Below are 27,104 nucleotides of genomic sequence, written 5' to 3'. Positions count from 1 at the left end.
TAATGCCTATATGCTAATGATCCCTCAGGTTACCCTAGACAACAAACTTAACATAGCGCTAAATAGCGATTACATTTTATTTTAATGGGAAATAAATACAAAGACGTGATTTAGAAAATGGTAATGCTTCACATATATGCTTCATTGGTTAAGAGCCGGACCCTTTAGTAGCAATATATTAGAGTGTACAAACATCTAGAGTTCCTGAGTCCATTTTGTTTTGTGGTGGTCACTATTTGTAAGTAAGTTACATTCACGTTTTAACGTTCCCAAATGTTTTTAATCAGACTATGGACTGTTTACATAGATCACTGTGAACTTTTATCACTAGTGTAGATGATCTGTTATAGGATCTAAAAAGTACAGACATACACAGATTGTGCTAAAAGACAAGTACAGAAGATATCCATAAAGGACCCAATTCTCCAGTGCTCCCTATCTTGGATAGTTATTTAGACCTGTGCAGAGTGGCTGTATTAAATTAAAAAATCTCAATTCATGTACATGGGTACAGTTTTATTCCTACAGGTGTAAATGACTATCGGAAGCTGAAGGCACTGGAAAATCAGGGTTCAAAAGGCCAGATTGTGATCTCATTTACAGACATACAAAAAAAGACACAAATGCATCAGAAGATACTCTAGTCTATGATGGTTCAATCTATTGGTCACTAGATGGCTTTAGGTAATATCTAATTGCAGCTGTTCCCAAACTGTGGGTTGCAACCCCAAATGGGGTCATGCCATCAGCTGATGGGGTCACAGCCATCCCTACTATGCAGAGGACTCCATTTTGATCTGCACAGCATGACCTTACATGTACAGCATGTGAGAGGTCACAATGCATGGAGAATGCCATTTTGCTCAGAGTGATTTTGCGTGCACCATACATATGAGGTCACAGTGTGCAGAAGATGCAATTTTGTAGAGCAAAATGGTATCCTCTCTGTGGTGTGACCTCACATATGGTGTGTGTGCGGTCACGCTGTGTGGAGGACGCCATTTTGCTCTTCAAAATGGTATCCTCCATGCTGCCTGGGATCCTGGCAGGAAATTCATTAAAATGGGGTTATGCAGTTAAAAAGTTTGGGAACCCCTCTCTTATTGCTATTTCATGTATCTTTTCAGAAAAGATGTTCAGAAAAAAAATCTCTTGTACCTGTTGCTGCTAAACTATTATATAGTTTAAAATAAAAAGCATTTAATATAAATATTATACATAAATATATGCAGCTTTCAAGAAATTAACTTGAAATCTGAGCACTTTCACACAAATTTCAGACATACTGCAACTCACTGTGACTGTAGGACCTAATCTGAACATATTTCACTTTAAAACCTTTGCTTCCTGGTGTATATTACTAGATTGGGTCTGAGCAGCTGAATTCTACTCTGTTACAACCGTGTATCCACTTTGAAGCCATTTAGCTCACTGAGAAGAACAATTCCAAGATTACTCTGTCTTGTGATTTCACTTGGCATTGCCAGCAGCTGGGTTAAACCATTGCAAAGAGCAGGTTTGTTTTGTTTTTTTCGAAGACGACGAAATTCAGTCTAGATTCAGTGTCACCAAAGCAGTTCTTGGAAGCTAGATACCAGCTGCGTTTTAATTGTCTTTGGGGAGCCAGGGAGCTCCTGATTTCTCTGCAGCAGAAATGGAAATAACTTTGCATCCAAAAGAGAATAGCCTTATTTCTGAGAGTCTTCTAGTGATGCCGAAAAGGTGATGAACAGCAAACCCATCCTTTTCAAATAACACTATGTAATATTCTCTCTCGAGGATGGTGCCAACATAAGGCCTAGTATGAAGGCTCAAGTGAGTCTTAAGTGGTGCCCAAACCTTGCTCTGGCCCTTGGTGCAGTGATTTCACCTTTTGTTGAGTAGTCATTTGCTTCACTTTATCATTTTTTAGTTAGAGTTCCTCTCTCAACTTAAATTATAACCTGTACATGAGCAAATTAAAGGTGCAGTGTGTTATTATTTACGTACAGAGTACTGAGACAGGTTGCTTTTTTTTAAGTATCTGGTTAACATTCAAAATACATACAAAGACAAAACCAGCATTAATTTTGGCTTCATTTCCTTCAATCTCCTCTTTGATCATCCGCTGGTATGCGTGTCTTTCAGCTGTGGTAGGACTTGCCTGGTGATCATGGTTTGCTCTTACATCTCAGTTCTTTTTCTGTGGACTGCATCTGTCTCAGGTTCATTCTTCATAATATGTAGTTGGCAAATGGAGGGTACTCTTGCGTTTGCTTCCAGTGTATATGAGGGACTGGCTTTTTTTCTTTCTAGTACTCAGAAAAGAAGAGTTGTCCTCCCCTGCTAGGGAGATGTAAGAGGCGATACTTTCCCTGAGGCCATAGCTGAGACAGGAATCATCCATGGCCAGTGTGTTTTCTGGTTCTTCGTTACTTATCTGCAGCCTTAAAAAAAAAAAAAGTTACGTATACTGGATTTACTAGTTTGTTAGTGCTACATGGTTGCATATAAGAAAACTCCTGGCTCATAGTTGATTGTGATCAATTCTGTGTCTCATCTGTTTCCTTAAATGTCCCTCATCACAGTAATATCTGAGCAACTTTGATGTATATAAAATACAGAAAAAAAGAACGAAAATCTTTCTTCCCAGCTTGTAGGAGAAATAGCTTGAGTAGTGTGTGGGTTTTGTCTGTGTGAGCAAGTGAATGAGGTTGTTTTGAGGAGAGGAGGGAACTGCATAGCTTATTGAGAGAAGGTTAAATTGAAGAAATGAGTTGAGCATGTATTTCTAAAATGATTATTTCTGTATGGTCATTCTTATTTCTTGTGGGAGTAGCTTTCTCTGTCCAAGCCCAGCTCCATGCTTTCATGAGCCCCTCCCACACAGGTTGACAGCATCACAGGTTAGGTGGATAGTAACTGCCTTGGTAGGATCTAGTTATGGAGGGAGAGGTGATCTCTCAGGTGGCTAGATCTAGCTACAGGCAACTAGATTTGTAGGAAAGAGATCTCTACAGAGCATGCCTAGAGACATGTTCTATGCTGAAAGGCTTGCTTTTTGTCTGATATTACCTACCTGAGCCTCTGGTGTGATGCCAAACTATCTCCCTCCTGAAACCTGACCCTCTTTCTCCAGTTCCACTCATGGTTCTACAAATCCCATGGAGGGCTTTGAATATCATGAAAGGCATTCAACTGGGCTCTGTATTAAATTAGGAGCCCGTGCAGAGAGCTGAAATCTGGGATAATTTGTTCATGGTGGCCTGTGTTGCTGCAATTTGGGTAAGCTGAAGCTTTTTCAGATTATGTGGATTCATTCTTAGATATAGTAGGCCAGATTCTCAGCCGGTGTAAACTGTGTGTGTATGTCTTTACTGGGGAATATCCTTGGCAGACTTCATTGTCAACCACGTTACCCATAGGAGCCATATATCTGCCAATAAGAACCTGTGGAGGCAGTTAAATGCAGCAAAATTTGCATCAGTGAACACTTAGACTGAAATGTTCAGTCACCTGAGAGATTTGGATGTCCAATTCCCCTGTTACAAAGCCTTCAGTGGCTTGGGAAATTTCAGCCTTAAGCCTTAATATTGACATCAGCAGAAGTGAATAGTTTCTTATTATTTTCTGTAATTGCAAGTATATATTTAACATGTTGAAAATAAGCATGTAGACTCAGATGCTGTATGGAAGATGTGGTACCTGTGAATGTTTTTCCAGTTGAAGTTTTTGTTCCTCATCACGACAGGCGGTTCTTGGTTCCTCGCTGCATTGTTGTTAGTGCACTGAGCAAGACAGGGTGTTGTAAGGGTACAGCACAGACCATCAGGTACCTCTGAATGAAGAAACCAATACAGGATGAGTTATCCAATATTGCGCAATAGCATCTCATTTGCCATCACCAATGTTTTCTTCACTAAATGTTCTTGGAGATGAGTGTGTGGTAAGTAGAATAGTCATTTAGACGCTGGACACTGTGACATACAATTTTTGAATTACATTATGGCATACTGTGTTAGGTGGTTTTGTTCTTTGTTACTAGCTGTTTTATTGTAACATGCTGCTACTTATGTTTGAGCCTACTTGCTTACCACAGTTTTTACATTGCTATAACTCCAGTATAACTGCTGAGGGCATCAGACTTTCTAGAGCTAACTACACCCTTTCTATTAATGATAACACCTCTGAGCATAAGGCCATACGAGGCCTGTGCATAACTTATCTCCTACCTAAGCCCTATTTTGAGAGTGGTTGAACCTTGTGCTGGCTTTGGGCTCAGGGTGAATAGCAGCCACAGTGAGTAAAAAACAGATCTATTTGTGGCAATGATGGTATGCAGCTAAGTTCTCCATAAGCTGCACGGTCATGCAGCAGACTATCAAGGGCCACGCAGCCGGGGAGAGGTGCCCCTCCCCCAGCCCAGCTCCACTGGAGCTGCTGGGGAGAGGAGCCCCACGTCCGGCTGGGCCCAGCCCAGCCTTGCCCCACCCCGCTGGAGCTGCTGGGGAGAGGAGCCCCTCCCCTGGCCCGGTCTAGATCCACCGGAGCTGCTGGGGAGAAGCGCCTCTCCCCCGGGCCAGCCAAGCCTGTTGGAGCTGCTGCAGCCCAAAAGAGGTACCTCTCACCCAGCCCTGAGCTGCTGCGGCGAGAGAGGGCTGAGGGGAGTCCTCTCTCCCCGCCACAGCCCTGGGGCAGCCTGCATCCTTGGCCCCACCCCAGAGCTCGCACCCCCCTCCCACACCTCTACCCCAGCCCTGAGCCCCTTCCAGCATCCCAATCCCCTCATCTCTAGCCCCACCCCAGAGCCCGCACCCCTAGCCAGAGCCCTCCCCCCCCCCGCACCCCAACCTTCTGCCCCAGCCCTGATCCCCCTCCCACACTCTGAACTCCTCGGCCCCATCCCCACCACACATCACCTCATATTGGTGCACATAACAAAATTCATTCCGCACATGGATGTAAAAAATTAGAGGGAATATTGGTGCAGTAAAGTGCGTTGGGGCAGAATGGATTGAAATATTCACATGGCAAGTTGATAACTATGCCGTATTCTTGAAGCTTAGTTCTATTCCTAATTAGGTTCCTGTTTGAGAAGAGCACATACAGGATTCTAGCACAGTTTAAATGTGTATAATGAGGCTTTTGATTTAGTTATATTCTTAAAGAGTTGGTATTCAGAAGCACCTTGTATCACATAGCTTGTTGAGGTTATGTAGAAGGATGTGGACTCTGACTGGGTATATCAGACAAAAGAGGGGTGTTGATTTGGAGAAACAGAGCCGGATTTTGCACTGCCTTGCCATTTGCATAGTCACTTACACCTCACTGAGGTATTTGTATGGCATCCATTACTTTACCCCTCATCATCGTTAATGCATTTAGCCTCCCAAAACCCTTGTGGGAAGGGAAGGACTGTTATTCCCCCTTTCATAGGTGGGCACCTGAGGCATAGAGAGACTGACTTCCCCAATGTCACACAAAAAAATTGTGGGAGACCAGGGATTTGAACGTTGGTCTTCCTGGTCCTAGGCCAGTGCATTCACCATTAGGGCACAACATGGGTGTAAAATGCTACTATTCTGACTGGGTAATACTTCCACCTACTCTGCTCTCACTCTGCACTGCTGTACATGATTATGCAAAAGACAAAGCGGCAGACAATCAGGTCCATCATGTGTAACTTACCCAACCAAAGCATCAACACATGTTCACCACTGTGAATACTGTAAAATATTCCAGTGTACAAAGTAGAGCTGCCCCTTGACTGCTCTAACCTGTGCTAATGAATAGCACTATGTAATTGGTAAATTCTGGGTTTTTTTCCATACACTTATTTCACTATCAATTTTATATATTCTCAGAGAGGCGAAAGTCATTCAGAGACAAAATTTTGATCATTGCTATCCAGATGTTATGGATTATAAAGTTTCAGATTCTCATGTCCTTTCTTTACAGAAATATTTTTTTTTAAAAAAGGGAAAAATCAACTAACTAAAACATTTCAGAAAAGAGATTAGTATCCTGTCAAGTTTATTACTGCTTCCTTCCACAGACTGGTCTAAAAAATTCCTTTTATCATATTACTACATCAACATACAAGTCATTAAACAGAACATTTTCCTTCCTTTCTTAAAAGTAGGCTTTTTGGCCTACACACAGTATTTCAATTTGGCCAGCATTATGCAAATATTGTGGCTTCACACCTTTTAAATGATTTCATTGTTGTTATTAATTGAAAGACTAGAACCATTTATTCTTCACAAGTATGGTGTGATTAGTTTAATTCCAATCCTTCTTCCTCTTTCATTTTAAACCTTTCTGGTTTTCATATGATGTCATTGCAGCACTTACTTAACTGTGGTATTTGATATAAGACTACTTTCTGATCTGAGTTGCACTGACATAAATCTGGAGTAACTCCATTAAAACCAAAGTAGTTTCTCTGGACTGACATCAGTAAAACTGAGATCAGAATTTAGTCCATAATGATTACACAAACTTTGAGGTCTTAGGCCATATTTGCTCTGAGTTACAGTAATATAAATCCAGAACTAAGCAGCTAAGGCAATAACAGAGTAACTGACTAATTTTCCCAGCATGCACTGATACAAACAAGGTTGTGTAGTATGGTAGGTGTGAACAAGCTAATACAGTTGACACATCATTCCAGGGGGGAAACGCTGTTGTGGTGCTACATTGAACAGTGTTAGCTGTAACCATTATCAGAGTCTCGTTTCATTTAACATGGCTTTGTCTATCTGTACTGCCTGTACTCAGCTGAGCTATAGTCTTTCTTTCTGCTGGATTAATAGTGGAGGAACGGGGGAGATATGAATTGAGGTATGAAGTGAAGTAAAAAAAATACAGTGGGCAGAAGCCAAATTTCTCTTATTAATTATTATTTATTTTGTACTACAGTAACACCTAAGATCCTGAGTCATGTCTCAGGACCCCCCTGTGTCATGCACTGCATGATATCTTACAGTTGCTGGTGGAACCTATTGTGTTCCTGCAGTTACAAGTCTCAAGGGACTTACCTGAATAGTGATTCACAAGGTCCTCAAGGCACTGAAATGTTTGCCGTGGAGAGATGTAATACCAGTTATTCGGCAAGCGGAAGATCCTGTAATGTTTCACTTGCCTGTGCCGGACTGACAATGAATATAATCCTGCAGAAAGCGGAGAACCAAATGACATCAAGTAGTCACAATCCTAGGAAAACAAAGGCTCATTTCACAGACCTCTGTGGATGCTGACTAAAGCCAGAGCAGCTCTGAAATGTGGTACCACAGTAACAGGTGTGCCCTGGAAGAATCTGAAAAAGGTGAAACGACCTTTCTGATTTATAGATCTCAAATCTAGAGAGATGGAGCAGAGGGTCAGCAGTTACAGCCTTAAATCCCTGAAGGTGAGTGAGTCATTCTAAAGCTCCAACAATTTTTCCTTTATGCTTGTTGGTAGGATTTTCAAAAGGGCCCAAAAAAGTTAGATTGGAATGAGAGTCCTTAGGAACTTTTGAAAATCCCCACCTGTTTGTTTTTTATTTAATTTCTTCCCCTTGCTGTCTTTCCATGGAGCTCTGAGAATTTTTTCACATTTAATTCTTCACCCTGCACTTTTTGGAAACTCTATATTGGAGCCATGTGAGCAGGAGGACTATTATGGACACTCCCTTTGAAACCCATTAATACCATTCCTTAACAGGCCAGAGGGGGCCCTATTCTATTCATGTTCTTCTACTATGCCCATCACCCTGCACCTTGCAAAGTTAAAAATATGCAAGGTGACTCAATAAAGTTTGTTCACCATCCTTCCCTCTGGGTGTGAAACTTCTGTGTGTTTGTAAAATGAAAACACTTTGTGTTGCTATCAAACTTATAAATGAGCTACTCATTTGTGAGGAGGGAAGGGACCGAATGTTAAGAAGGAAGAGTACACTCGTTAGAACTGAAGCTGGGAATTGCTGAGAGGCGATTTAAATTCAGGCTGGATGAAAAATTTCCAAAGAGTGTTTTGTCAAAAACCTAATTTACTGTCAAAAATGTTTCACAAAGAGTCTGGTTTGAGGAAAACTCTGATGCTTTGTCAAAAACACACACATAAAAAGTGAAAAACTGTGCTCCCCAGCCAGACTACATCTCCCATGAAATACTATGGTCAGGGACACCTTGATGCATTGCTCAGCAAGAGAGGAGACCATTGTGCATCATGGGAGATGTAGTCCAGCCAGGGAGCCGAGCCTACAGAGGAGAATGAAGGTGTGAGATACCCACATAACAACTCCCCTGAGGCACCACCCAAATCAATGTTTTTTGGGTTTTGGCTGAAATGTTTTAGGTTTTAATTTTTTGACAAAAAGTTTAAATTTTCCTTAGGGGATGAGCCCATTTTCTGACCAACCAGTCTGGTGATGGAAGGATGGTCAGAAGAAAATGTCAAGTGTTTAGTTTAAAACAAAACAACCGCACAGCTAAATAAGAAGTGTGTTTAGTTACTCTTTATGTATTTTACGTTCCTTTCCACCCCCACCCCCAACCTTTGTGCATCTTTGTGGACTGTGGCAAAGGGTGGGACCCTTTTGCCCATCCTTTGGGTCTTCCTCTTTGTGTGAAATGCCTTGCGACCTTGGGGCATTTTGGGTGCTACAACCCAAATAAACAATGTTTAAATGTTTTGTATGTGCCAGTGATTAGGGAACTCTCCAAAGCCGTAGTTTTCCATGTTTCCAGCACTGCTTGTTATGTAGGTGATTGCTGAAGGTGTTGCACTGTGCAATATGTTGGGTTTTTTTTATTACATATGGTTTAGAATTCTGGACTGATGTGTGTGAAGTGAAAAAGGCAGAGAATTAAGAGCTATGGAAAGCCCAGTTGAAAGGAGATGTCGCAGTCTGAGATGGGCAGGGGGGAATGTTATGTTTTCTCACCTTTCCTGGTTTCGCTCTCTCTAATCATGAAGGAGCCAACCTTGGTGTCAGGAAGCTGTAGAAGTTCCTCTGCTTTTTCTCTTCCCAGCCCTTCAAATAACCAACTGTGAAACAGGAAAAGAAGTTCTAAAATGACATGGATGAGAAAGAGAGCAGCGTGTGGCCCTTAAAGTGCAAGACTAGCTAGAAAAGTGACTGCAAAAATGACACTGTAACCTTCTGCAGTTGCTTTCTTAACTATTCCCAGGATTATTTCTCAGTTTATGGGGTAAATCTGCTCTTCTCACTCATGCCAGTACTTTCATTAAGAATGGCCCTATAAGAAAGGGAAAAACCCTTCAAGCTTGATTAATTTGAAACACTAACATTTACTAGTGTTAAACAAAGTCACTGAGTTTAAATAACTAAACCTCTTATTGTTGTGAGTCATTACCCACATTTATTAATCCATGGACAAAGGTGTAATTATTCTGCATATGCTAGGTCAGATTCTGATCTCACTTTACTCTGGTTTTACACCAGTCTAATTCAGTGGACTTTACCGGAGGGAGAGTAGAACCAGGCATGCCGATTTTCTCTATCACCTACTGTCAGGTATCTAATACCTTCGGTAGGAGGCTTCAGCACATGCTTAGCTATAAGCATGGGCTAATTCCCATTGAAGTCAATAGAATTTAAGGACATGCCTAAAGTTAAGCAGGTAAAATGCTTTGCTAAATAGTGACAGACTTAGGCAGATGCTTTAATGGATTTCCTCAGTTGGGGCTGAGGGCAGTAACCAACCTCTGAACCTTCAGTATCTATTCTAATGTGCAGGGATTCACTTCTTGAATGATCTCATTAGCCTTTTGAAGTTTCCCTTTTATTCTAGTTGGTCTGTTTTTCATATGAACTCCAGTTTTGTCTCAGACTGAGTTTTCCTTCACCAGGGGGGAATTCACCCCTGTGCAGAAGACCAGCCCAGGGACCCACTCAAGCCACATTGTCTTAATTGAGACTTAAATAGTGCATAGGCCTTGTGCATAGCAGTGAATTTCACCTGAGTTCTTATAAGTTGGATCTTTTTATCAGTATCTTAAAATTCGAGATGGGCCCAAAGCTCGCAGCTTGGATCCAGAAGTGGATCAGAAGTTTTTCTGCGTGTTTGGAACTGGAGTTTTGCTTTGCTAAAAACAGCTGCTAAATTTAGATCTGGATTGAAATATCCCCAAAGTGAAAAGAAATTCAGATGTAGATATTTAATTCAGGTCATCTCTGCTTGACGTAGATTTTCCTAGCAGACTGCTGGTGGTGGTGGTGGTGGTAGTCGTTGTTATTATACTATTTGGATTATGATAGTACTTAGGGCCCCTAATTAAGGATGAAATGTTGATACTATAAACTATGGTATGTGTGAAATAACAGCACCTGTAGTTTTGGAATGCTGTGGAGAAAGCATGTACTCACCCATGGTAAACTTTTGCTACGCATTTTCCTGGAATGTAGTTTTCTCGACCTGTAGTGAGGGAATGGGCTCTCCACCAACCTCCTTCACTGTCAAAGCAAGAAGATGAGTGTGGTCAAATGTGTTTGGGGAGCCTGCCTTCATTTTAGAAACATGCTAAGGCAGAAAATGGGCTAACATGCAATATTTGTTAACTAATCTGAGTAATCAGAAACACACGCATAGATCTACGTTTCTTTTGTTCACATTATTTCATCTTCTAAATCTCACTGTTTGCTGCATTATTGTTTAAATTGGTCACAGAAATAAGCTAAATATTAAACAATAAATTTGTTCCATTTGCTGCTTAAGTAGTGAAACCTATTCCTGTAGTCAAAAATAAGTTTCCCATATTGAACATCTTTATTACAGCTAGAAACAGAGCATTAGTAAAGTCTAGTTGGAGATTGGATTTACAGTCTAATAGGACTGATTTACAGCCCACTGTTGTCAGTGGGAAACTTTTCATATACTTCAATGAACTGCAGGTCAGGCACTGACGAATAGGATGGCCTGGTGGCTGAAGTAATAGAACTGGGAGTCGAGACACCTGGGTTCTTTTCCTGGCTCTTCATCAAACTTTCTTTGTGATCTTGGGGAAATCACTTAGGCCAGGTCCACGCTACCAACCTATATCAGTGTAACTACTGAAAAATCCATAGCCCTGAACGAAGCAGTTAAACCAACCTATCCTGCCACGTAGACAGTGCTATGTCAGTGGGAGAGTGTCTCCCGTTGACATAGCTACCGCTCTCAGGGAGGTGGATTAACCACGACGACAGGAGAAGCTCTCCCGGGACGTACAGCATGTCCACTAACGTGCTACTGCAGCACAGCTGCAGCGCTGTACATGAAGACAAGCCCTCAGTTACCTGTGTTTCAGTTTCCCCGTCTGTTAGAAGGCAACAGCGATATTACTTCTCACGGGGATGGTGTGAAGCTTAAGTCATTAATGGAAGGGGTTACAGATATGATAATAACCGTTGTTTCCCCCCCTTGTTTTCTGAGGTTTTGTGTCTCTATTGCAACTGTGAACTGCATGCAATTTGAAAGTTCTTTTAGAAGGTTCATCACAGTGCTTAGAGTGAAAATCAGCATTGGGCTCTGCCTTGCTGTGTAAATCAGCATCACTCTGTTGAAATCAGCAGAGATGTGCCAGTTTACACCAGCCTAGGATCCAGCCCTGAGTGTGTATGCTGAGAGTGAATAGAACCCACTGAGAATAGAAAGAGGTTCCAGTTTTTGGCATTCTTGTTACTGTCACGGGTGAGCAACAGTGATGGCAAACCTCAGAAGGTTCAGTTTGGTTCAGTAACCCTGCCCCGAACTCGATAATTACCTGCATCACCCAAGTCTGTCAATAAGGGCTGGAAATCTCAAGGCTGCAGGGTTTTAGTGTGTGAAATCTTTGGGATATCCTGTTTCTACGTGAGGTAAAACATACCATGAGAATAACTTTGCTCGTGGTATTTTCACATATCCTCTTACTATCCAGTTAGGCAAGAATAATTAAAAAATACCCCCTCAGTCTCAAAACCTTGCCCAGAAAAAAGTCTCTCCTGAGTAGACTCCTATTTCTTCTTTTATCCAAACTAGGACCTCCACCCTGAGTTAACTCTGCCCCTAATGAATGATGTCCAGGGAGTGAGCGGACTGTGAAGGGCTTTAAGAGGTTGGGGTCTGTCTCATAATGCATTTTCCAACTGGACCCCAGCTTGTTCTTGATGAGCCAGTTCTGGCTGGGGGAATTCTGCCTTGAACCTTCTCACCCAATCCAAGGAAGATAGTTTTCAGCAGAGTCAGTTGTTGTGGTTTCTTCTCTCTTCCCCACCCAGTCTCCTCAACAGGCTAATCTCTCTCTCACCCCTGCATAAGTTCCTCAACCCATAGTTCCTGGCTCTTACCTCAGAGCCTTTTGATAATAGGACTTCTTGCAGTCTCCCTTCTGTCCATTTTTGTTTCTGGGAGCAGTTCCTCCCAACAGTAGCTACAGCCTCCGGGAGGTATGGCAGTGCCCTCCATTTCCTGCTCCTCCTTTGATGAGGATCAGCCAGTTAAGCTGGAGGTCTTTTTCCAGGTGCAGTGGGCAAGGGTAATCAGCCAGCCAGTAAGTCAACTGCTGGCCTCTGACCTCCACGGAATGGTATTCCTTATATCTTCACAGGGGCCAATCTGGCACTGCTTACCTAACACTGTTAACCATCTCCAGTTACTAGTGATCATTACAGGTAATCTATTCTGAGTAGATTCTGTGTTTTGTATTGCTGCCCTGACTCATGCAGATGATTACCAGCAATGTTTTGAGTCCCAAGTGAGTGTGGTGATTTCAGCATTGTTCCTTGTGAACTGTCTCTCCTTTACAGAGTTGTTTGAATAAAAGGCTTAGAAAAATATCGTATCAGGAGCAATGTGTGCAGCATAGAACGGTTGAGTTTGACCTGGCAGCTCTCCTGTCACTGCTGCTCTAACCAACCTAGCGTCTCTCCTTTTCTTTCCCGGAGAGGTGTATTTCTCGAATGACCTGAGAGAGACTGTACCTCCTGCTAGTGTATGCATACCCATAGCTCTCATTAACATCCACACATACCCCAGCGGGGAGAATAGATCTTCAGTTTAGGAGAGTTGTGCCTATTTGCACAGAACATTGCAAGGTTTTTTTCTGCACTATACCTGAATCAAAACAGGAAGAGAACTTTCCATTTAATGCTTACTTCGGCACTTGTTGATCAGTACATAACAGACAAACATACAAACAAAAATATGTGCTACGTGTATCTTGTTTTCAAAGTTCCATATTAACAGTTAGACTGTACTATATACTATATGAAGCATATGTACAGTGTGTATATATATATGGGCAGGATCCTTAGCTGATCTAAATCAGCATAGCTATTTTGGGCTGGAATCTCCAGTCTGCTAAGACCATTTAGCACTATTTACACAATGATGGAGAATTGCCCTTATGTAGGGAAACATTCTAGCATCAGAAAGCTGGTGGACGCTCTTCTACCTGCTATGCCAGGGTCCCTCCCCTGATATGCCCTTCTCCTTATGGGACATCCAGGGTAGGGCATGATCCAGATGGGGAATGGTTGACAGAGCACCACGACCCAGATCCTCCACTGTTGTAAGGTCCTTTGTACCACTCATGAAAGTTAGAGGAGACTGGTTACTTCTCTAATTTTTGTCAGGACTGGGTGGACAAAGATCAAGGAGCCACAGCCAAGTTCCTCTGGCTGCCACTCTCCACTACTTCTGAAATATGGGCATAGCGGATCATCAGGATTATTGACTTCAGTTTACTCCAGCTGAGGATCTGGCTCTATATGTCTTTGTGTGTGGGACGAACTGTCTGTATGTCTGTAATACATTAGGGAAGGGTCGGAATGGGACCTGTAAGTCTGCATCCCTCAGAATTCTGAGAAAGTGATGAGTAGGATCTGGATCCAGATCTGAAATTCATGGGCTCAGGGTAATCTCTATCTGAGGGTCCAAACAGGCGTCTAAAGTCCAAAGACCTTCAACCTATGGGAAAAGTTTGGATAAGGATAAAGAATTTTTTCCTTCCCAACTCTAAAATTGGTTCAATTTGGTTAAGTACTCAAATGCCTATCCAAAGCTGAATTGGTCTCATGCAAGTAATCCCATTTTATATCCTGCAGGATTAGCCCACATTTTAGAACTGGGCCCTGTACGTTGACTCAGCACCTGGAATTTCCCATCGCTCAATCCTGTGAGGTGCTGGTGGCCTGAGTTACCAGTGGGAGTTAAGCACTCGCAGAATCGAGCTCTATGTGAGTGCCTGAAAGGAGGCGCTCCATCTGGAACTGCACATTGAGCAATAAGCAGCTTTCCCAGCAACAATAGGCCTTGAACGTTCTCCTGTTCAATAGAAACAAAAACCACAGCATTCGTCTAGCATCAAATGCATAAACCAGAAGCTGTTCCCTATCTCACATCAGCTGTATCAGGGTTAATTTAAAAAGGAACAACTTACTCTGATATCACACGTAGTTTTTCTCCTGTGTGAAAAATTGGCTGGCTTATATCCGGGGAGGGATAATCACAGAGGACAGCAAGGATATCGCTCTCCTGACCTAGGGAAAAGATGAAAATGTAATTTTTTAAAGGATTATAAAATTCATAGCTAGGGTGGAGGTCTTCAGAAAGTCACCCTCAAAACCTACTGTACACCAATATGAACAGGAGCACCTGTAAGTTTGTAGATCTTTATTTACTTCTAGTTAGCCAAAACCTTCTGCAGACTGACCTTGTTTAATAATTACCATATGGAAAGAAGAGACTCAGTCTGAAAGTAGCAAAATGAATAAATATGCATAGTATTAGGAAATGGCCTCCTTTGAATAATACCATCATGCATGAATGGCTTAAACTACAATATGAGTAATGCTGATGATCAGGTGTATTATATTAGATAAAGGCATCTTTCATTGCGTTATGTCTTTACTAATATTTTCAAAGGTACAAAAATAGATTCCTTAAATGTAGTAAGATGGGGAACTTTTCATAAAATAATAGGAAACCAGAAAATCAGTGTCTCCTTCCTATTACGTTTATGGTTTGTTACTAGACTGAGTAACTAATGGGCTGCATGGTGCTCCTACCCCCCCACACTGCAGCTGTCGTGGTGATGGAAGAGAGGCTTTTTCATTTTAAAAAAAGGAAAAGTAAATTCATGTGGTTTCCTCATTCACGCACAAACATAGTTCTGAGAACTGAGGTCAGAAAGGAGGAAGTTTGGGAGGAATGTCCTGCACCAGTCCAGAATTGCATTGCAAGTGAAGCAGGAACTGAATTTACGCTCTGCAAGCGTTCACATCTTCACAGGGCTGAACCCAAAATGTACCAAGCTTCTACAGCTCCCAGTGAGAGGCTTCTCAGGGCTTCCTAGGATCAAACTCTTACTGGGGATCTTTCTGCACACAGTGCTGATATGGGGCTTGATGCGCTGGCTTCTTCCAACATACCCCAGAGTTCAGGTTTCCTGAGCGGTGGAAATTCTGCGTGGAGAAAGGTTGTGACAGTGGAAGGCAACTGCAGTGCCCTCTACTGAGGAGCCTGGAGCCAGCCAGAAAAGCACTAAGAGGTGGGGAGAGAGCGGCATGGTACATTGTGACTTCCATTGGAGCTTTAAAATTGCTCTTTGGCAAAAAAGCTGGCGAGGGTGATGATGGTGCAAACACTGCCTGCTCCCCTCCCGCAACCCGGGTCTTAGCAGCCTCTGCTGGGTTCTGGCAGGGACAATTTGTGCCCATTTGCTGTAATGGGGATTGCCTCAAAACCAGTGTAAATTACAGCTACTGACCATATTTTCAAATAATGTGATATGACAGTATTCTTTATTTAGCAACGACAGACTCCGCTCCCTGGCCTGTGGCGCGCTTGCTGTCTCAGTTCAACTTTGCACAGAAAGGGATTACAAGAAACAAAGTGCATTACGGGAATGGAAAAGGAAGGTCACAAGAGTGTGCGCTCGCACACACACCTGCATGCACACACACTTCCTGCTAGGTCTGTTTCTTTCTAATTCCTCTTGAGATAATTTTTAACCCACACAGTGTATTAAAATCTGGGGCCAGCATCATGAACCAAGGCCAGGAGGGAGTTGGGCTGGCAATACCACTCTACAAATAATCCTTCGTAATAATGACAATTAATAATATTAATGGAAGGCGAACCAAAAGTAGTGGGCTTTGAGGAAGAGGGATTTGAAGGAGCTGAGAGAGGTTATTCTTATTCTTATATTACTGAGGCTGGTGGGTGGGGTACCTTGCTGGATTGAAAATAATTGAAAAAAATCAATAATTTCTACATCAGTTTTGGATGGATACTTGTTCTCACACCAGAGCCCAGGGGAGAGATGATCTGTTTAGTGGATATATATTTAGGGGATGCTTCAGCGAAGGACAGATTGCCGTTTTATAAGAGTTTGGCCCTGTAAACCCTCACGTTTGGAAGTAGCCCTGTTAGGCAGTTAGGAGCAGGAAGGTTTCTTAAGGATAACCTTAGGTTCTGCACAAGGATTCTTCTGCATAGGGACTTGCAGAGTCAAGCTCTAAAGGAGGAATGAATTGATCAACATGTTGCATGTGTGTAAATGGCGTCAGAAGCTTCTCGTGCCAGTGCCAATGAGTTAAGTGAGTTAAGTGGGGTGGGTTCCCCAGGATGTGCTCTTGGATCAACTCCCAGGTTTTAGCCTAGTGTAGTATGCTTGATATATTGTATAATTTTAAAATGATACTAAGAGCTGAATGGGCCTCGGGTGACCAGATAGGAAGTGTAAGAAATCAGGAGAGGGATGGGGGTTAATAGGTGCCTATATAAGAAAAATCCCCCAAAATCGGGACTGTCCCTATAAAACTGGGACATCTGGTCATCCTAAATTGGCCTCAAATTACCTTTCTGTTATGCAGCAGAAGTTCACAGATCCCGATGTCTGTGAAAGGCTGCCTTGTACATTAGTCTTACAAGACCTGACTTAGTGTATATAGTGCATAATGTAGAATCCTCTTCAGGAATGGCAGAGAAATCATAGAATCATAGAACATCAGGGTTGGAAGGGACCTCAGGAGGTCGTCTAGTCCAACCCCCTGCTCAAAGCAGGACCAATCCCCAACTAAATAGATGCAAGGAGATAAATTATAGGGAAGAATACACTGATACACTGAAAAATGCACGCTGCTGCACTGAACTACCAAAGCAAAGTGACAAGTGACAGTTCCAAAGTAAATGGCATTTGCTTAAACTGGTTGCATTTTATGAAAGTATCTTAGTATCACATTTTAAAATCATGAAGCTATTCATGCAAGGTTTAGTTTCCATACTGAGATATGTAGTGGAAAACTAACTGTTCTTATCAGCCCTTCTTGCTTGCTTATGTGGTGGCCTGCATTCTGCTATGCACCAGGGGTGTGTTACTTTGTCTCTAGGCTGCAGGATCTGTACTTATCTGACATACTCTTTTGTCTTCGCAAAAAGAAAAGGAGGACTTGTGGCACCTTATAGACTAACCAATTTATTTGTCTTCTGTTCAATTAAAAACATTAATTTGCTAGTTCTGAACCGGGGGGTGTGATCATAGCACCAGCTACATCCTTTTAAAGTGCCTGTGTTTACACTAGAGATGGTACAAAATAACCTAATTTATCTGAACCCTCCCAGCTGCCCCCCCATTTCACAAACATTGGGGTTCCATTTAAAATGAAATCTGGATCCAAACCTTCCTGGGTTTTGGTTTTGCAAAACCAAAATCACCCTTGGGTTTGCCAGTGGCTAATTCAAACACTGGTACTTCAATGCAGGGACCGTACAACCCATGCTTCTGCCCCTAATCCAAGCTCTGAAGGGATCTGATACATTTGGCCCAGCCCCACCCAAAAAGCTTTTGGTTATGTCAAACTAAAACCTGAGTGAGGTTTTTGAAACCCATCCTTTCCTTAGCAGTTTGTTAGTTGTATAAGAAGTCTCTAAAATGGAACAGTCCATCAGTTACAAAGAGAAAATCTAAGAACAGTTATTTCCACTGAATCAGGTGCTCTCTCTACAGTATTTATGCCCGCATACATGGTGCATGATTGTTTTAGATACCTATAGCCAATGTTCCCTCTAATTTTTGACAGACCATGTGCACAAAAAATTTCTTCTGTGCAAATTTTTGTGCGTGCGGTGTTTCACTGTGTGCACGGGGTTTAGGATCTGTGTGCACACACGCACACAGCTTAGAGGGAACAGTGCCTATATCCCCTAGATGTCTTGTGAGGCATGAAGCTAAAGATGAAATATTTTAGGTTACGTCTATACTGTAGCTGGAAATCAGCCTCCCAGGCCGGGTAAATGGATTCATGTGATCAGGGCTGCAGGTAGCACACTAGAAATAGTTGTGCGGATGTTGTGGCACCAGCTTTGGTTAGTCACGTAAGCTCGGATCCACCCGACCCCCGGCTCCTAGCTTGGGTGGCTAGCCCAAGGCTTAGCCAATTCTGCAATGGCCACACCGCTATTTTTAGCAGGCTAGCCTAAGCCCCACTAGCACAGGTATGTGGTCCCAGGCTGGGAGACTTATTTCCAGCCGTAGCATAGTCATATCCTTACCCTGCTCAATAAGGACTATCTTGTGACTTGCACTATGCACCCATATATGGAAGTAAGGGGGCATAATACCTGTAACATCCATGCATTGGTTACCTAGACACTGGGGCTACCTACACACCAGCAGATTTCCTCTCTGAAGTAAGTGGGCAGGAAGGGGCAAAGAATGGGCAAAGCCTGGGTCCCACACACAGTTGCCAACTTTCACCTGGTAAATAAGCACCCTGACTTTCACAATAAGCCAAAAATCAAGCTAATCCCATTTCAAAACAAGGCCAAAACAAACCAATCCCTAAGAATGCCAACACTCTATGTGACTCGATCCCCCCTGGTGTGCAGTCTGGGACTGTGGTGGGCCCGCTGTGCACCCCTGACTCTCTCCCTCCGGCCCCCGCGCCCCCGCCCCCCCGCTTGCCAGAAGCCGATCAACAAAAAGAAGCAACAAGCCAAAAACTAGTCAACAAGCAATTCACAAGCCAATGAAGCCAAAAACAGTCCCAATTTCAGCATTTTTTCACGGGTTTGGCACACCCACACCCTTGCTTTCTGGCTGGCACAGCTCAGTTGGCAACATCCTGCTGGCACAGGTTGGAGGAAGCAGGGGAAGAATTGTGACTCAGAGGTGCCTGCTAGAGTAATGCCACTTATGCAATACCCCTAGCTTAGTGCTGTGCTTAAAATACAAGATCCTCTGTTGCTTGCGCATTGAGCAGCACTAAAGCTGGGGGCGGAGGGAAAGTGTAGGGGTATGACCTGAGTGCAGGTCCAAATGGGAGGGAAAACTAAGGATCAGAAGACAAAGGTTATCACCTCAGAACAGCTAGTCAGACTCAAAGTAACGGTCCACTTTGCCTTTCCTTCCTCTTCAGTGTTCTTTCCTTCACCCTTCTGTTTCATTCCTTCACTTTCAGCATCACTGGTGTCTTGTTGAAATGAGCCAGGATGAAACATTTTTTCCAAAGTATTTAAAATGTTATAAAATTGTGGACCGAATCCTGAAACCCTTTACTCCATTAAAACACTGACTGAGGGAGAAATTCAGTTTTTGGCAATGTGAATTTATTGTCTGAAAGATGCTGGATTGCCAGCCATAGAGACTAAGGGCCTGGTCCAATGGCTGTTTCAGTCAATGGAAAGATTGCTGTTGACTTCCATGGGCATTGGATCAAGCCCTAAAGTCCTGGGTGTATCCACAGAACAAGTACAGCATGGTCAGTAACAATGCAACTTCACTGCCCTACCTATTCAGTGTTCCCCAATGCCAGCCTGAAAGGGCCGTGATTATGAGAGAAAGAATAGGTCATTTTTCAAGGCCATTCAGTTCTTGCTTTCTGTTGGGAAGACCAACAAGGGCACTGAATGGAAGTTGGACACCTCTGCAAAGAACTGGACTGGGACTGTCACCTCATTTCACACAGACCACGAACCCAGTCATCTGACAGTAACAACTTTCAGTAAGTATCAGTCTAAACTGGATTTGAACTGGGGACCTTCCTCCTTATGCCATTACCAATCCCCGAGCTGCTCAGCTTCCCAAAACGTCGATACTTTAGACGTGCTGGTTCTTGGCTCGTGCTAAAAATAGTGCTGGAGCTTCTGCCCCTCTTGGCCAGATTGATCCCTTGCCCCGAGGAAGAACTGGCACATAGTTGGGCCATCCTCGGAGAAGCCCTGGGAAAGGAGTATGACTCAGAGTCGTATTTGTTTCCCCTACTCTCTTTTCGCACCTGAGGGGGGTGTAATTTTCTGCATCCCTCTATAAGACTAGCTTACTTCCCCCTTGTGCCAGCTGGCCGGCACATTGTGGCATGTTAGCTCTGCCCATTCCCCACCTACTTGCCTGTGGTGTGGAGTAGCAATGCCACGAATCTCTTCCCCCTCCCACCTGGACTCACAATCCAGGCTGCATAGTGGGAGGCCTTATACATTTTTTTCCCTGTGGGTCTACGTAGGGCCAGTTGACAACCTAACCCCCACCCCACCCCCTTTGGTAGCTGCCGTCCTTGAAATGTGTCATTGCTTCATATAACTTTTAGCAGCATGGAAAGTTGGCTGCATATTAATTTTGGTGCAAATGTTTGAAATGATCAGTGTGAGTGCAGAATTATTATTATTAGGATTCCCAGATTGGGATTAAAACCAACAAAACCTGAGCAAAGCAAAATGTGGGAGTAGGTTTTGTAAAACATGCACAGGAAATACCCGAAATGTGCAATTTCTTGTTTATGGAGAAGATCCGGGCCTCCTGAATTGTGGGAAGCTCATCACAAAGAGTGCTACTAAAGGGCAATTGTTTTTAAAAATTAATTTTTTAAAAAATGACTCCTAGAGAATGAGTTCTAACTCACCTAAAAGTAAACACCTTATACTGTACACCCCCGGTCTTGCATAGCACACTCAAACATACTTTTTCATATGTCAGACCAGTGAATAAAAATGCATATATGAATGTACCATGGGCTTCCAGTAACTTTTTTCCTCAAAGAAATTAAAAAGTGCTTACCAGTTTGGGGTGGCACATTTATTTCTGCCGAGGCTCTTGTTGTTTTCATAGTATTTCCCATTGCTCTCTTTATTTTCATCAATGCACTTCAGAACTAAAACAAAGGAGACATAAAAAGGGAATTCAGGATAGCACCCGCTGTGCCAATGCATAAAAATGACCCAATTTCAGACTCTCAAGTTTTTATATAGTTGGCTTTTGAAAGCTGATGTTTTACATGCATTTGAGTATCTATTTGCAAAACTCTCACCACTTCGGTGCTTTTATCAGGGGAATAGCAGAAAACCACAACTAGGGAAGTTGCTAAGAAGTACTGTACAAAGCAAAAGTTTCCATTACCACTACCTTAGCATAATAGGAAGTCAGAGCTAAACGGTGAATATATACTCATGTATTTTCTGTTTGTATGTACTTCTCAACATTTGGAGTTCTGAAGTGATGAAGCAATTGATTAGATTGACGTATCTGTTGTCAAAGCTGGCTTTGATGTTTCATTGCCAAGTACAGGAAGAATTGTTTTGCAGTTTCCTTTTGACGCAATTCTGGTCTTGCTGTAGGTGCTCAAAGAAATTTAAAAAAAAAAAAGAAAAGAAAAAAAGAATGGCTCAAAAATTTTCTGATTCTGAAAGGTCCCATAGTAACATAGGAATTGCCAAACTGGACGAAACCAGGATCCATCTAGTCCAGTATCTTGTCTTGTCAGTACAAAATGCTTAAGAGGAAGATGCATGAAACACTGCAGTGAGCAGTTATGGAACTTGGCTGTAGAAAAAGTTCCTTCTAACCCCTATATAGAAAGTTCCTTTGTGACCTGTTATAAGAACCTACCTAGAACTGAATAGAATAGAACCACCATTAGTCAGACGTTGGCTTATGTTACAGCCTAGTTTCACAGTCAGAATCGTTAAGTAATGCCTTGTTTAAAATAGAACAAAACAAAATGTCCTGACACCATTACCTAAAATCAGATGATTTTTATCTCTTTCCGGCTGTTAGTCTGAGAAACTGACAGGATTGGCCCTAACAAAATCCTAAGCACAGTGCCTACTGTATTTACCAAACAGTCTGTGAACTGTGCAGAAAAAGATGATTTCATCGATCTTATCTACATTAGGTATTTCAAAGACACCTTAAATCTTGGGGCCACAGTCTGCTGACCATACTCACAATGGGCTAGATTTAGATAATCTCTCATTTTGACCAGAAATTCCATTCTCCCTCTCAGATTTTGACCAGAAATTCCATTCTGCTCCTGAGAGTCCTTCTCAGTGAAAGTTTCATTGAAATTGATATGTTTCCACTAAAAGTTTCAGTTTTGACACATCAACATTTTCCAACAAAAGACGTCAAAAAATTCCCGGCAAGCTCTACTCCTAAATCACTTAGACCCTAATGAAAATTTTACCCTACATCTTTAAACATATGAAAACTTTTTAGTCTCATGACTCTCATTCACTTCAGTGGGAGTTATGTTGCTTAAACCCCACATTAAGATATGTAGAGTGTTCTTGAATGTTCAGGTTTACAAATTTTGGAAATGAAAACTGTTCACTTGAGCTGTATGTAAGACTTTTGTGCATAGCGACGAATATACCTCTTGAATGTAATGTGCACATTAGGCAACTGTATATTCTGCTGAAACTAAGAACATATGGCCAGTTTCTGCATCCTTCTTAGAATCTCAGGAATGTAGGACTGGAAGGAACATTGCTAGGTCGTCTAGTCCAGTCCCCTGCACTGAGGCAAGACTAAGTACTCTGTAGACCATTCCTGACAGGGGTTTATTTAATCTGGTCTTAAAAACCTCCGAAGATGGAGATTTCACAGCCTCCCTAGATAATTAACTACCAGGGCTTAACTACCCTTACAGTCATAATTTTTTTCCTAATGTCTAACCTAAATCTCCCTTACTTCAGTTTAAGCCCATTACTTCATGTCCTGTACTCAGTGGGTAAGGAGAACAATTTATCAACCTCTGTTTTATAACAACCTGTTACGTATTTGAAGACTTATCATATCCTCCCTCGGTCTTCTCTTCTCCAGACTAAACAAACTCAATTTTCTCAATCTTTCCTCATCAGTCATGTTTTCTAGACCTTTAATCATTTTTATTGCTCTCCTCTGGACTCTCTCCAATTTGTCCCCATTTTTCCTGAGATGTGATGCTCAGTTGAGGCCTTATCAGTGCTGAGTAGAATGAAAGAATTACTTCTCATGTCTTGCTAACAAAAGTCCTGCTAATACAGTCCAGAATGATGTTTGTTTTTTTTGCAGCAGTATTACATTGTTGACTCTTATTTAGTTTGTCATCCACTATAACTTCCAGATCCTTTTGTGCAGTACTTCTTCCTAGGCAGTCATTTCCCATTTTGTATTTGTGCAATTGATTATTCCTCCTAGTTTTCAAATTATTCCACGAGTAGCCCTTCTGAGATCAGTGGGACTACTCACCTATTCAGGTAACTGCTCAGTGAGGCTAAAGTTGGCAGAACCTGGCGTTTAGAAAACTAAAAAGTTCTGAACGTAAAGTTTTGTGCATTCATGCAATTAGAGCTAGGTTTTTATGTCACTACAGCAACTTTTTACAATATATCTCAGTGACATTTTCCATGTTAAATTTCACTGCCACTAATGACAGTTGTTTTAAAATAAGTAAATAATTTGGGAAGTGAGTGAAAAGTTATGACTCTTTCCCACAATTCACTTACCCAAAATGCAAAGATCAGCCCTTGGATTTCCGTTCATTTGGCACACAATATAGTTTGCCGTTATGCACTTATCCAGAGTAACGGCACATTTTGTGCACTTCGGGGCATGTTCCAAAGCTCCTCTTTCCTCCTAGGCATTTGAAAATGGGAAGGGAGCTGTTCAGAGGGGACGTGTTTGTGTTTTCAAATTGCTCCTGGATTGTACCACAGCTCCCAAGTTGTATTTTTAAGTAAGTTCAAGGGAGTCCAGAGTATATGGGTAGCAGCCTTATGTAGTATTTCATTTATCTAAATCAGTGGTTCCCAAACTTGTTCTGCCACTTGTGCAGGGAAAGCCCCTGGTGGGCCGGGCCGGTTTGTTTACCTGCCGTGTCCGCAGGTTCGGCCGATCGTGGCTCCCAGTGGCTGCGGTTCGCTTCTCCAGGCCAATGGGAGCTGCTGGAAGCAGCGCGGGCTGAGGGACGTACTGGCCACCACTTCCAGCAGCTCCCATTGGCCTGGAGCAGTGAACCGTGGCCACTGGGAGCCACGATCATCCGAACCTGTGGACATGGCACGTAAACAAACCGGCCCGGCCTGCCAGGGGCTTTCCCTGCACAAGCGGCGGAACAAGTTTGGGAACAAGTGATCTAAATAAAGGGTGGTAGACATGGTTCTTCAGTACATAAATGGATTGTGCAGATAAATAGTATGTACTTACAAACAGTGCGCTACATCAAGATATAATAAGCTAAGCTATTTTTCCTGAATTTTGCATATAACATACACCACTAGAAGACAGGCAGAAAATTGCATAGCAGCACATATTGTGGCCTTATGGATGAGCAGATTCTCTGTCATCTAACTAAATGCCTATGAAACTGTAATTGTTTAGCTGAAATTCACCCGAGAGTGGAGAGTCTACTCCAGACATTTTGTACCATGTAAACCCTGTGTAAGCTTGGTAAATGGGCAGAGCAAACACACAGGGTTCCATCCCCTATGTGCTATGTTGGCAGGTTTCTATGCTCGTCTCAAAAAGGATGGCACAGAGAGGCCTACTGGATGTAGGGTAAGGCGCGATTATAGAAGCTATGCTTACATGGCTCCAATGGGCCAATATCCTCCATAGGGAAGTGGAGTTGCTGGAGCTGCTATTTAGGAACAGGACTGAGAGGACCTCCTGGGTCATCAAGTTGTCCCCTGCTATTGTAGGCAACCCTGTCAGATGGTCCTGTTCATAAACTGTTCAAACTCTTGTATTAATCTCATTTCAACCCATAGGCATGGTAGCCACTGAGGTGCTGCACTGATGCCACTTAGTCTGTCTGCAGGTCTAGGAGTGGCTTTCCCCACACAGAGACCAATTACTCAGGCTCTAATGGGAAAGTTTGAATTTCACCATAAAAGCTGCATTTTCAGTCCCATAGCCTTCCTTACATCTGCAAATAATTGTGGCCACAATTTTCTGAAAGCACAATTCAGGTTGCTTTGGCATTTTGCTTCTTGATTGCACCCACAGCTCAGGTATTTAAAGACCTACGACCCCGATCCTGCAGTTAGCTCTCCGTATGGTGCCAAACAGAGCACCTTTGACTTCAACAGGGCTCTGTACAGGCACAGGGGTCAGGCCATATCGAGCTCATTGAAGGACTCGGGACTTAGCAACCTAAATTGTGGGCCCAAATAATTGTGAGCACAGTTTTGTACCAAATATTTGCAACTGCAGAAATGGATCTAAATTTGGCTCAAAATATATGTACCATTTGGTTTTTTTCACAAACAGTATCTATTTTTAAGACAATGTCATGTTGGGGTACTTCAATTAGTGTTGCATATCTGAAAGTAGTCTGCTTTTTCCCAGAGATTTTTCAAAGATATATTCAGAATGCCCAAGAGATATTGCCCAAAGCAAGAACTTGACTAATCCCAGTTCTCCAAGGAAGTTGCTTACAAACGAGCACATTTCAAATGAAGAATTCCATGGTTCATCATTTATAATATGCTGGGTGTTTTTTCTCCATTAACTGCTTATTAAACCCCTGCATCTGCAAAGAAGTAATCATGGAAAGTGTATGGCTAAATCCCACACATCTTTGGGAAACATAGGGGAGTGTGTCACTTTTATTCAGCACACTCATTATTCCATAACAAATACATTTGAAACAACACATTTTACTAGTTTGCACAAATGGTGAAATCCAAGTACCATGCAAAACACAGAAACCTCATTTGTGAATCCCTGACAATTTGAGTTTAAGAAATGAACCTGCTGTTATATCTGTGGTGTTTCTCATAGGTTATCGCATGCAAACGTTTGCTTCACCATTGGCCATCTGTCTGCCTCTCTCATTTTATTTTAAGATTTTTTTCATAGAAATATATAATTTACGCTCATTTCATGTTTCAGAGTAACAGCCATGTTAGTCTGTATTCGCAAAAAGAAAAGGAGTACTTGTGGCACCTTAGAGACTAACCAATTTATTTGAGCATAAGCTTTCATGAGCTACAGCTCACTTCATCGGATACAACTTCATGCATCTGATGAAGTGAGCTGTAGCTCACGAAAGCTTATGCTCAAATAAATTGGTTAGTCTCTAAGGTGCCACAAGTACTCCTTTTCTTTTTGCTCAGTTCATGTTTACAAACACCAGCAAGGAGAGGGACTAGATGATCCAATGGACCTTTTGCATCTCTCTCTTTGATGGCTTTTTATATTTAAAGTCCAAATCCTGCACTGGTTACTGGGACAAAACTGCCGTTAGCTTGAATAAGGACTGGAAGGTTTGGCCCAGTATGCAGAGAATGCTATCCTGAAAGCATCAGAGGAATGATTACCTTTAAATGCTGAGCATGGTATTCCACTTTGCAGGATGTTTCACGAAAGGAGCAGGCATGATGGAGTTTTCATGTTGCTTGCAGTATCTAACTGATCAGGTCGAGAAGCAGCCAGCCTAATGAGAGTGTTGTGAACTTCACCCTATCATGTAGAACGGCACTTGCCAAACAGGCCACATACTTCCTCTGAGAGAAATAAGGAAGGCATGAAGTGTTTGCAACAGATGTGGTTCCTGTTGCTTTCAAGGTGTCAGTGACACTTTTTCTGTGGGCTGTGGAAAACAGGGAGCTTTTGAGTATTTAACACGAGGGTCTGTTTGATCACATAATGAAAATGATCAAAATAATCTGTGTTTTATGCTAGTTATACATAAAGTGCTGTTCTTGTTTTCTTAATGCATTTATCCAATACAGTTCAACCTCCAAAGCCTATAGCTTGTTTTCTGTAAGGTTCTGCCTTTTCTTGATCTGCAGTTTGGGAGGCTGAAACACAAAGCTCTGCCCAAGATCTGATGCTGAGTCTCGCTCCAGCCAGACTATATCCCAAGACCCTCCTTTATTCTCAGCCTTTTGGTC

The 27,104-nt window shown here is 42.4% G+C and overlaps 2 protein-coding genes across 2 annotated transcripts in view; one reads left to right on the top strand and one right to left on the bottom strand.

Annotated features, from left to right (window-relative positions):
- TG (thyroglobulin) overlaps nucleotides 1-27,104 on the top strand; it is a 209,669-nt gene that overhangs the window by 129,360 nt on the left and 53,205 nt on the right. The window lies entirely within an intron of this gene.
- SLA (Src like adaptor) lies at nucleotides 64-26,661 on the bottom strand. Its single transcript, XM_077809765.1, has 8 exons — nucleotides 26,529-26,661; nucleotides 21,004-21,097; nucleotides 14,389-14,488; nucleotides 10,355-10,441; nucleotides 8,909-9,012; nucleotides 7,020-7,151; nucleotides 3,685-3,817; nucleotides 64-2,426 (listed from the first exon to the last, which is right to left on the bottom strand). The coding sequence occupies exons 2-8, from the start codon at nucleotides 21,080-21,082 to the stop codon at nucleotides 2,207-2,209; spliced, it is 855 nt and encodes a 284-aa protein (XP_077665891.1). The 5' UTR covers nucleotides 21,083-21,097; nucleotides 26,529-26,661; the 3' UTR covers nucleotides 64-2,206.

The sequence above is a fragment of the Eretmochelys imbricata genome, chromosome 2 (genome assembly GCF_965152235.1).
Source record: "Eretmochelys imbricata isolate rEreImb1 chromosome 2, rEreImb1.hap1, whole genome shotgun sequence".
Taxonomy (NCBI): Eukaryota; Metazoa; Chordata; order Testudines; family Cheloniidae; genus Eretmochelys; species Eretmochelys imbricata.
The sequence above is the reverse complement of the archived record's forward strand: the minus strand, read 5'-3'. Positions and strand labels throughout refer to the sequence as shown.